Below are 12046 nucleotides of genomic sequence, written 5' to 3' on the forward strand. Positions count from 1 at the left end.
AGCAAAGAACATTGTTTTAACATAGAATCACTAAGAAAGACAAGGCAAAACTCGAAGATTTGCAAAAATACTTTAAAAGTTTTTTTTTATTTTACAAGTATAAAAAGCAATGTTTAAAAATCAAAATCCTGGCTGATACTCTGGAAAACCCTGCTTCTGAAGCACAAGATTTCTCTTTGACAACTCCAAAACAATGTCACAGCTCCTGAAAATTATGCATTCAGTGAGCAAACTTACTTGATCCAGCTGAAGTAACCCTTTTTAATGGCTCCATAAACCCCATGATCTGGGAGTTGATTTGACCAGTCTCTAAAGAATGTGTTGAGGCCTCTGTGGCTACAGAGCAAAAGGGTTGGCATGGATTGTAATATCTTTGATACGAACATCATTAAGAGGTCGGTAGGTTTTCTCATTCACAGGCAGCTTCTCCAGCTCATCCAGGGTCTCCAAGCCATCAATAACTCTGCAAGAAAAACAGAAGTGCTAGAAATCTCCTCCTAATAATGATTTAAATTTCACAATTGAGATATCTCAAAACACTTTACAGTTAAGTATCATAGGGCAAGGACTTTGCAAGCAAACGATGCAAATAAGACAGCCAAAACATTGTATGTGGCAAATAATGTACTTTGAAAGGAAATATGAAGCATCCATGATAGATTCTGAAAAAAAAGTACAAATAATTCCTGCTGACCTGACAGTATCATATTTTATACCAACCACAGCTGTATGAAGTTCCTGGCTGCACTTCCTGACAGGCAGGACTGACCAACATAGTACAGGCTTAGGTAGCAGCAAGATACTGGCCCTAGCAAACTTAAGTCAGAATTATTGAAATCTTATGTCTTGAAAATCAATATCCAAATCCCAGATTATAATTTCTAACCTTCTGACTCAAAGACAAGATTGGACAGAATCATTAACAACTGTTGTAAATCTAATGGCACAGATTTCCTGCTCAGACTGAAGAACTGGCAAGAGAGATTCTTCTACTAAAACCTCATATGTTTTTTGTTTAAGCAACTAGTTCTGGTAAATCTTGGCAGTTTATTCCCCAGAAACAGACTTAGAAGAAAACACATTGTGCTGTTCCACTCAGTCACTTTCATGAGCTCTTCGAATCCATGTTGCAGTGGATTGTGGGCCTGCAGGGACTGACTGTATATGCTGTTCTGTTGATTCTGCAGCTGAGGCAGGAGTACAGTCTCTACTTTTTTCTAAAAAAAGATATCTAAAAAACCCTACTTTCAATCACACTTCTAAACAAACTCAGAAATGAAAGGAACACCTATAGTTAGATGCCTACAAACAATACAAATGGTAGAAAATAAGTATTTTCACATTCCACAGTTTTTTTGAATATTTAACTGCACTTAATAAGGGTGCATTTTCTCAGCAGATTCACTTGTATGCTAGAGACTTTAAGAACAAACAAAAGACATTACCACAATTCTGAAATAGAAAAAGCCAATCTGAAAGACTCAAATATTTTAGATATTTGCTTAGAATATGATAATTTATCAGTAATGTTTATTAACATAAGTATATTTTAAAATAATGATGCAACAACCTCAGTTGATTTTATTAACTGTCAGTTCCATGAGTTTTATCTGGCCAACAGGAAATCCCACCTAAACAGAAGCATGACCTAGTCCCCAGATCCAGTCCCAAATCAGATTCTTGGTTCTCAGTAAACCCTACAACTGTATATCCAGATGTTCTGGAGTTTGCTTAAAATCAGGCTGCATCTATTTGGGAATGGATGAAAAGCCAAGCTGGAATAACTAGTGGGGGAGGGAAAGAAAGAAAGAGGTAATTTTTAATATGCCTATTTCCACTGAATTCCCTAATACTAAGAAAAAGGTAACAGCATTTTGGAGCAACTAATTCTGGTGACAGTGCAAGAGCATACATTTACATACACACATCCAATATTTTAAAGAGTCTTATAACCAGAAGCTTCTGAATTTGCATTGCATGTGCCCCGAAATACTCAGATCCTTCCCACACACTGATAAAGAGGCGAGCAGTTGGATCCTTACTTTCCAAACACAGTGTACTTCATGTCCAGGTGCGGTTGTTTGCCGTAAGTGATGAAGAACTGCGATCCATTGGTGTTTGGACCATTGTTTGCCATTGAAACTACCCCACGGACACTGTGCTGAACAAAGGGAGAAACCTCAACGTGAATACACATCTCTGAGAGCAGGACTAACCTGTACAAAGTGCTCTGTGACCTAGAACTCTGCCTCAATACCATTATTAAGAACAAATCTTGGTTGCTAATATATTCTATCCCAATTCATAATAAGCTCTTTAAAACTGGTCTTAGAATGAAAAATTACTTTCCCTTTACTGCATGAAAAACACTGTTACAAATTCTTTGTAATTTTGTTTTCAGTGATGAAAATCCTCAAAGCTAACTTGCCAAGCACAGAAATGCCTGTTCCTATTTTAATAATACTAAGATTTCCATCCTTTATTGCAGGATTATACTTTGTTTTACAATTACAAAAGAGGTGTTTCATACAGTACAACACAATGCTGATTGTTCTCCAACCTGTAAAGAAAATTCATATGAAAACATAACTGCATATTGAGAGCACAGAAATACCTTTAGGTATTCACTGAATTCATCTTCAAACTTCTTGCCCCAGATGCTGTTACCTCCTTTCCCAGTGCCTGACAAAGAAGCACCACAGTAGAGATTACCAGATTTTCAGACTACAAAAATCCAGAAATTATGTTCTGTTATGACATTTTAATACAAAGACCCTAGATAGGCTGTGATTAGTTTGAGGCAGGGATCAAGTTCTTGTTTCTTGACACTGCATGGAGACTTAACTTTATATAAAGAACACCTATTAAGTAGCAGAGCAAAACACTGACACATCCTCAAATTAAATTCAGTGTGAGTACAAACAGACATAGAGCTGAACCAGATTTTCTCCCCAACAGCTGCCACTGTCTAGGACATTTTCCCCAAATGCTTTAGAGGCAGTGTAGCTTTTCAAGCAGAAACCATATAAAGTACAATAGCAACTGCTCCTCGTTCAACAGCTGTTAAGTCAATAGATCCATCATATTGAGTGGAAACAGCTGGAAAAACTCAAGTTTGTAGAATGCATAATTATTTAAAACCAGAGTAATGACTGCACTTCTACAAGCCCAACAAAGAAAACTAATCTCAGCATTAAAACCTCTATCACCAATGCAATAATTCTTATATTTTATTTTTATTTATTTACATTTTGGGTTTAATATTAATACTTAGAATTTTATATCTTGACATTTTATTTTTATGTACATTTTTCTATAGAGACACCCAGACAGAAGAAATTACCTAATGGATCCCCTGTCTGAACCATGAAGCCTTTTATATTTCGGTGAAATACGCATCCATTGTAGTAGTTACTCGCACAAAGAGCCAGGAAATTCTATGGAAATCAAACAAACCATATTAACAAACAACTGAAAAATAGTATCATCTTACTAAAATGACAGAATTGGCAAGACCAATGCTTTTACCCCTGCTTTGCATTGTGACCATGTGAATTCCACAGAGTATTGCCACAGAACAGTTACAAACAAATCATAGTTAATAAACTCCTTTGACACTGTCACACATACACAGAATTTTAAAGGTTAAGTGTAAGGTTGTCTGACTTGAGGAACAAACAAAAAGCCTGAGATATGCTCTAAAGTATCACTGCCATTCAACATCTTTATTTTGTACATGTAATTCTGTAATCAATAACTTTATGCCTCAGTTTTTTCGTTAAAAAATAAATTATTTCAATTTAAGTTTATTGCAGAAAGGAGAACCCGGGGCCTCTGACAAACTCAGAGTCTCACTCTTTTAAACTAAAATCAAGTCTCTGAGAGTGTGAGCGAACTCATGAAAATTTGGGAATCCCATGCTATGTGCCACATTTCCCCTTGGGGGCAGAGGACACTTTGGAAGATGCTGGAACTTCGAGAGAAGAGTCCCTTAGCTAGTGAGAAACGGGCATAAAAACTCTAGGGAGCATGACACAGTGCACAAGTTCCATGAGTGGAACAGACACTGTACCAGCTTAAAATGTTAGTATTCCATTATGTGAAAAGATGAATTGCAAAAGCCACTCTACCTCCTCTACAATCTTCACTATTTCTACTGCTTTGTTTCAACACTAGGCAATCCTGCTCTTGTATTTGACTTACTTCACAAGTCTTTGGAGTACGCTCACAGAATAGTTCAATTTTAATATCTCCTACATCAGTATGCAGCGTGACAGCCTGAGCAAAAAGCAGAAAATAATTAAATCAGCAATGAACTACTAACAGACTCAGCTTTATTTCTCAGTCTCACAAAGAACATAAGCAAGTTCCCATTGCATATAACCACTGTTTCAATATTTGGCCATAAGCAAGGCTACTGTCACAAACCTTCCACATTTCCAGTAAAATCACCAGAAAGCATTCAGTTTCATTCAGGTTCAGGACAAATCAAGTTTGCCATGGTAATGCAGAAGCTGTTTTATGGTGTTACACTGCAGAAATACATTATTCATTTGCGATTGTAAAGGTGAAGAACCAAGGTTATATCTATTTGGATGAGAGCGTGGTGCACATACCTCACTTGTTTATAACCAGAGGAGCAACTGATGTGTGTTACTTGCCTGCAGCCTTCTGGGTGATAAAGCTAGTTCAAAATGGCAGCGTATATAATCTGCCTTCACAAACAAGCAAATGTACAAAATAACATACTTTTCCTAAGAATTTATAAATTAGCTTTATAAAATTTAAAACCGCAGTTCCCTGTCACCTAAGCCCACATACCTCTGTAGGCCCAATATATCATAGTGCTCCCATGAGAAGTGCTAAACTATGCTAAAACAATTACAGTGGGGATAAGTGCAAGGAAAAATAACCAAAATCAGCATCATGTTGATACTGGCATACTACTCCAAAAGTATACAAGTAAAGGAGAGGACACAGCTGCCACAGTGTCCATGAAGGTCCTATAAAAGGTGTATGTACAGTTTAAGATATGGACACTCTTATCTCTATTTCCTGATTTGCTAAACTTTTAAAAGTCTGCAAGTATAGAAGTTTACATACACCGAAGCAGGGCTTGCAACTCGAATAATGCTTCTGTGGTAAAAGAAACCAAACTAGATTATCAAATATATACCAAAGTAGGATTAAATTTTAGGATCTTTGAAGTAAAAGTTTAATTATATTTTAGACTGATGTAAATGGACCTGTTTTCCTTTTCACAATATATTCTTATAAGTCTGAAGTTAAAACCTAAACTTTTCATTACAAATTCTTCACAGCATCAGAGTAATATGCGTAATCCTTTGAGATGCAGAGCAGCTATTCACTTTCCAAGAGGTGACCATTTCAGAAAGAATGAAAATATATAAAAAGTGCTTTTGTTCTCACCATGTCTGCTTATCAAAAAGCTGAGGCAGCTTTCTATGCAGCAATTTCCTGCAAAGAAAACATAGGAAATCAGTTGGTTTTTTTCCCGCCAACCCCCATTTCTTTTTGATTCTAAAATATTTGTGTGGTTATATTTATATGCTTTTACATCACATTTACAGTGCCATTCAAGTGACTGTGGATAAGTTTTACTTGCATTAACTACACGCCATATAAAGAAGTAGAAATTAGTACAAAAAGATCACTTAGAGAAAAGGGGTGAAGGTGCAAAACACCCTTTCCTAGGATGAAAGTTTATACTAAGCAATCAGTTTTTCCAAATATTATGACAGTTGGCAGAATAGTAAATGGCAGAAATTACCAGATAAAAGCCCCATGCCAGTACCTAATGGAAATATGATTTGGAGCCAGCTCCTGACAGCTGTAAGCACCTGCAACGGCCAGGTACCTGCATCCAAGCACAGGACCAGACTTTTTAAATCTTAGCCATATTTTAAAATAAAGCGTCTAGAATGGCGGTAATAGAATCGCAACTGTGTAGAAATCTAGAGATTTACGCGCCGATTTCTCCTCTATACCCACCCTCCCCGGTGAACCCCCGCGGAGCCCGGGGAAGCCGCCACCAGCCGGCTCCGGCGTCCCCATCGCAACCCCCTGCCCTCGGCTCCCCCTCACCCACGGCAGCCCGGAGCTGTGGTTCCTTCCCTGCCCACCCGAGGTGCCGCCACCCAGCTCGTCCACCGGCCCTCCCCGCCCACGGGCGAGGATGCTTGAACCTGCCGGGGCTGGATCCAGACGGATCGTCTGGAAGCAGCAGCTCGCCTCCCGCCTCGGGCCGGCGCTGCGGAGGGGCCACCCCAGCGCCCGGAGCGCGGCGGAAGCGGCGGGGCCAGCGCAGGTCCCGCCCCGCAGCGCCGGCCCTGCCCTGCGGGAGATGGGTGCGGTGCCACCCGCTGCCCTCCGAGGGCCCTGCGGGTCGGTGTGCCGCGGGAAGGGTGATGACGATCCAGCTCCGCGCCCTGGGTGCAGGGCCGCGCTGACCCGGCCGCGGGGCGGCATCCGCAGCCCGAGCGCTCTCCGCTGCTGTTCCGGCCAGTGGGTTACCCAGGCTCGTCCGGGCCTGTTTTCCCCCTGTCCAGGTCGTCGCATGCTGCTGCCTGGCACGGCGCTGCTTCGCCGGCCTCTCCACCGCATCCGTGCTTTGGGCCGCCTGCCCGCCCGCGCCCTCATGGACCTCAGGGAGCTCGTTTCTGCCCTGAATGACTTCGCACCCCTCTCTCTGGCGGAAAGCTGGGACAATGTGGGGTTGCTGGTGGAACCAAGTCCTCCCCACACCGTGAACACCCTTTTCCTTACTAATGATCTCACTGAGGAGGTGATGGAAGAGGCGGTGCAAAAGAAGGCAGACCTTATTCTTTCTTACCACCCTCCTATATTCGCACCGCTCAAGCGAGTAACGTGGAAGACGTGGAAGGAACGGCTGGTGGTCCGAGCCCTGGAGCACAGAATCGGGATTTACTCTCCACATACAGCGTACGATGCCATACCTCACGGAGTTAATAACTGGCTGACAAAGGGACTCGGTGAGATTCTGTTAAAAACAAACAAAAAAAGGTTAAAATTATTCATTGGTATATGCTGTTTTATGTGGGGACCTTTCTTCATTTTCCTTTCTTCCAGCTTTTACAGGACTTCATCGTTCTTTCTTTTTTTCCCCCACGATATTTTTCTAGTACTAAGAACCTTAAACGTATTTTAGGAAATTTATCTTGGTGATGTATACCAGATACAAACACTAGAGGACATTTTCAGATGCATGACTATGTTGGATGACTACTATTGGATGTAGCCAGAACTGGTGGAGCGTATTTATTGTCCGTTGTGGTTGCAAAGCTTAGACCACCGACTTTAAATCACCACCTTTAATTTATAAAGTACAAGATCTCATTGCTTGCAAAGGACTTAAGCTACCTAAAATTATTTTAGATTTTTATCCTGTGTTATGACTCATAGGTTACAACAGCTGTGTCTTTTCCAGTCTGTCATACAAACCAGAAACTATTTTTAGTTTTGTACAACTCTTAGGATAAAATTGATGGCGCTAAGAATGACAAATAATACATATCTATCAACTTCTTTGGACTTAAAGTAGACTCTGCCTAATGGAAACAACAGGACAAAAAGTCCTCACTTCTGGTCAGGGAAAATGGATTTGAGTGCAAAATTTGCATCTTTTTGTTGTATCTCTTTAGGATATGTGCTAAATCAGTATTAGGATACTTATCCAGCTTTATAAAACAGCAGTCTTGTACTGTTTTCTCAGGTGCCTGTACTTCGGTCCCACTGCATCCATCAACTGCACCAAGCCATCCAGCTGAGGGCACTCACCGGGTAGAATTCTGCACAGACACTGAGCATCTGGATGTAGTACTGTCCAAAATCAAAGACATCCAAGAGATCTCTTGTCTCACTACTTTCCCAGCCAGGTATGTCCTCTGCTCTCTAGTGTTGTACTCTTTCTGTTTGAAACAATAAGTTGTTGTAATTGTACTTTACTATTGTAACCACTTTGTTCCTCTGTGCATTGCTGCTGTATTTTTCAGCAGAGACCTAGAAACTTAAGGAATAATTGTCCCTTTCTGATCAATCTATATCGTGCTAAATGGTAACTGCTACTCTGAAGTCTGGCATCACATAGATTAGAGGTGGTAAAGAGGAGTATTAACAGGAAATTTGATGAGGTCAGATGAGTTAATTTCCCATATCTGTTTTTTCCACAAGAGTGAACTAGGCTAGGCTATTCCAATACCTTCTTTTTTCCTTTCTCAGTGGTTAATCAGCCACTGAGGCAGAATAGCTTTGTTTTATAATTACAATGCTGAAATTTGATCTAGTTCTTAGCAAGCACCAAGCATATCTTTCCTCAGGGTTGAAGGTGAGGAGCAAACACGAGTCACTTTGAACTGCTCTCAGAAAGCACTGTTGGAGGTGGTGGCATTATTGTCCCAGAACAGCCTTATTTATCACAAGATGGAGATTCTCTTGCTACAAAAGGTAACAAAATCATGAATTACTTCCTGTGAATGTATTACTTGTGTGTGCTGAGTGTCCTAAACACTGTAATGCAGCAGTCAGTAGCATCACAGGTTTCCAGTGCTACTCCATCAGTGCGCTGAAATACTGGCTTATGGGGATTTGAAGCCACACATGGTTTCCAAAGCAATGAAAATATTTGTGGCCTGTGCTAATTCTAAAATCAGTTACAATAGCTGTTGTAATTAGTATGTTACATTTGAGGACATCACACATATTTTTGTAAAGTTCAGAGACATTCCTGAATGCCCGATATACTCACCTTTGTACAGTATGGAAAGCAATGCAAGCTTCTGGAGTCAGCTTTCTCACAGTAATTTTAATTTCTTTTCAGCCTCTTCTTCCCCACACTGGAATGGGACGTCTGTGCACACTGAGCGAGCCAGTCTCCTTGTCAGACATAATTGAGCGTATCAAAAACCACCTAAAATTGCCTCACATCCGCATAGCCGTGGGAATGGGCAGGACACTAGGTAAACAGGCCTGCAAGTAAGGCTGTCCCTTAGAACTGGTATTCCAGGAAGATAAGGAGCATGAGTGTGTGTGTGAGAGTGGGAAATACTGCTCTGTCTTAAACAGGTTTACTTCCAAGTACTATGAAGCAATGCTAGGAAACAGCGTCTTAGAATTTACACAGTACAATCACAAGAAAGAATCTCATCTGTACTTTTAGTTGGAAGTTCTGTTTTACGCTGGTAGACACAGTGAAGAAGGGACAGCCCAAACCAAATACAAGATGTTCTGTTTCATAATTTATATAATTACTAAGATTTTATTTGCTGCCCAGGATATCAGACACAGCGGTGTACTGTTTCATTGTACATTCCCTCTTGTGGCTGAGTGTTAATTTCAAACCACCTCAAAATAGTAAGACACTTTATGGTATCCTTATGAACATGTAACCATGTTTTGATGAAAGATAAGGAAAAAAGGTGAACCAGCTCAAACAGTCAAGTCATTAGAAAAATGTAGAGCAAGCATCCTCTTATCCCAGCTACCTATCCTAATCTCCAAGGAGCACAGCTGCTAGAATTTGTGAGAGCAAAGTTGTTGAAAACTTTTTGTAACTTAGGAGACAGAAGTCTTATTAGAAGTCTCTTTGCTGTCAATTGCACTAAAAAATCCCCAAAAATATTTTGAAGCCTCTCATTATGCTGTGGGAATGAAGTGATATGACTTCACTTAAATTAACAGTAATTGCAAGGCAACATACTGTAAAACCTTAACAGAATTTGAAAACTGTGTTGTGTCCCCTCTCCTTACTCAATGTAACGTATATGAAGAATTAAATTTCCTGTCACTGTCACACATGTAATAGCTTCTAATCAGTGATCACAGCAAATGGGCAAATTTTTAATGGCACGGAGCAGTTTTCAGCTTGCATTAAGACTAGCCTTCTGACAGCTAAAGTTAGCAACTAGTATATCTCAGAGGGAAAATGTTGCCTTAATGGCATCATTACTTGGGAATCTAATGATGGCAGAACATGAAGTCCTGGAAAGCGTAGCAGCCTATTAAACGGTTCAGAAACCTAACTTAAATAACACCTCACTAGGAGAAAACTAGCCATCAGCCAGCCTCTGTCCTGTAGTGTTCTGAAAACTTTCCTACCTCTTGAAGAAAAAATAAAATCTACCTATCACAGAGGATTGTGCTGTATTATCAGAGATGTTTTAGGCCCATGACTCTTCAAACTGACAGATGCGTCTCCAACAAACTTACACTGACCCTAAAATCAAGGTAGTTATAGTGAAACAATTAATCAGTACAGACATGAGGGCTGAACAAAGTTTAACTGTGGCACCTTATGTCCTGCAGAATCGCCAGTGAAGAAAGCTGCTCTGTGCGCTGGTTCTGGGAGCAGTGTCCTGAAGGGAACAGAAGCTGACCTCTACCTCACAGGTAAGATTATGTTGCTGTTTCATTATCTTTACAAAAACAGTCACTAGAAACAACCAACCAACCAACAAGCCAGGAAAAAAATAAAAGAGTTGACTGGTTGTTAAAAGATTTGGCCAGAAAGAGTTACCTATTATTTATAGTTGAGAAATAATCAGTTAGTTATTGCAATGATAGAAGAATACCATTTAAGTAGAGATAACGTGGATTAGATGGCTGTGTGGCACAGTGAAAGTTATTTGAATTAAAACATTGTTATACATGCATTATTTCAACACAGAATCAGTGTTGATGACAATGTGTTGCAACTTTCAGTGTGTTTCTCCTTTGGCAAGACACAAGATACTCCCTCCATTCCCTGCAGAATTCCCTTATAGAAAATGGAATATAATGTAGTCTGCAAAATCTGCAAAGACCTGGTTACCTAAACTGTGCTATTAGTGATCTACATGACATTTCTTTCTCAAAATGGCAGGAGAGATGTCCCACCATGACGTTCTGGATGCAGTTGCCAATGGGATAAGTGTTATTCTGTGTGAGCACAGTAACACTGAGCGAGGCTTCTTGTCAGAGCTGCGTGACGTGCTAGCGACCCACCTACAAAACAAAATCAACATCATTGTGTCTGAGAAAGACAGAGATCCTCTCCAGGTGGCATAGGGGAAAAAACATAGGAGAGAATTCATTCAATCATGGTATCTTGCACAGACCTGTCCAACTGCAAGCTTAATGGAGGTGTTTTCAATTGGTTCAGTGCAGAATGATTGTATTGTACGGTCCCTCAAAGTTTGGGGTATATTTTGTCATGTCAGAAAAATAAATACTTGTTTTGGGCTACCAAAGGTTTGTTTACTCACTTACTGGGCTGCACTTGAATAAATCTACTGTTACTTCTTGCTCTTATTAGATATATTTGATAACCATGATACTCTGGGATTGGTTTGAGTAAAATATGTAAAACCTGACTTACCTTCAGTTTTAAGCTTACACAGTTCTACCCTGCTTCAGTTATGTCAAATGATGCCAGTACAAGTCACTGATATTTTAGCTAACAAATTTCAGAAAAAGCTCTTAATGAAAGGGTGTGGATCACCCATTTCAATTAACAGTTTTATTAAGGCACCATTCAGATGCAAATACAGAACACAAATGAGGTTTTTGGTACAAGTATTCAATTGCACAATCTACCACTAATGCAGCTTAAGGGCTTTTTAATAGAGGGACTCTCAAAAAAGGCTTTGGAAGGTTAAAATTCAATTCCTTAATAAAACTGTATATTAATTTAATGTGCCTTTGTTACTTTCTTTTAAAAACAGTTTCCGTAACTGTGGCTCATAGTTACAGGATTACTAAAACTGAACATGTAGTTTTTCACCACTGATAATGCTTGAGTTTTATTTTTCAAGTTAATTTTTTGTTGTTTGGGTTTTTGGTTTTTTTTTAAGGAAAAAAAATCTCACAGTTGCATACCATACCATCTACTGATGGTAAATATTTCAATTACAAATTGGTAAAGATCTTGGCACCATCCTTTTATGTTAATAAAACTGGGTTATCAAGCAATGTCTCCACTGCATAATTGCATGTCTTGTTCCACTTAGATTTAAGTGGAAAGAGATGACCC

The 12046-nt window shown here is 39.8% G+C and overlaps 2 protein-coding genes across 4 annotated transcripts; one reads left to right on the forward strand and one right to left on the reverse strand.

The window, feature by feature from the left end:
- Positions 1 to 241: 241 nt before the first annotated feature.
- On the reverse strand, positions 242 to 6320 carry PPIL3 (peptidylprolyl isomerase like 3). 3 transcript variants are annotated; one of them, XM_027678228.1, is made up of 8 exons: positions 6207 to 6320; positions 5792 to 5878; positions 5431 to 5478; positions 4204 to 4278; positions 3344 to 3437; positions 2615 to 2682; positions 2043 to 2161; positions 242 to 463 (listed from the first exon to the last, which is right to left on the reverse strand). In XM_027678228.1, exons 3-8 carry the CDS (start codon positions 5431 to 5433, stop codon positions 337 to 339), a joined length of 486 nt encoding a protein of 161 aa, XP_027534029.1. In that variant the 5' UTR covers positions 5434 to 5478; positions 5792 to 5878; positions 6207 to 6320; the 3' UTR covers positions 242 to 336. The 3 variants fall into 3 exon arrangements, with proteins under 3 accessions (XP_027534029.1, XP_027534028.1, XP_027534030.1); XM_027678227.1 differs by having other exon boundaries at positions 5816 to 5878; positions 6207 to 6319; XM_027678229.1 differs by lacking the exon at positions 5792 to 5878 and having other exon boundaries at positions 6207 to 6291.
- Positions 6321 to 6411: 91 nt separating this feature from the next.
- Positions 6412 to 11254, forward strand: NIF3L1 (NGG1 interacting factor 3 like 1). The gene is made up of 6 exons (XM_027678226.1): positions 6412 to 7013; positions 7754 to 7916; positions 8358 to 8484; positions 8858 to 8996; positions 10342 to 10425; positions 10898 to 11254. Exons 1-6 carry the CDS (start codon positions 6578 to 6580, stop codon positions 11080 to 11082), a joined length of 1134 nt encoding a protein of 377 aa, XP_027534027.1. The 5' UTR covers positions 6412 to 6577; the 3' UTR covers positions 11083 to 11254.
- The last annotated feature ends 792 nt before the right edge of the window (positions 11255 to 12046 follow it).

Source organism: Neopelma chrysocephalum, unplaced genomic scaffold (genome assembly GCF_003984885.1).
Source record: "Neopelma chrysocephalum unplaced genomic scaffold, ASM398488v2 Primary Assembly neopelma1_44, whole genome shotgun sequence".
Taxonomy (NCBI): Eukaryota; Metazoa; Chordata; class Aves; order Passeriformes; family Pipridae; genus Neopelma; species Neopelma chrysocephalum.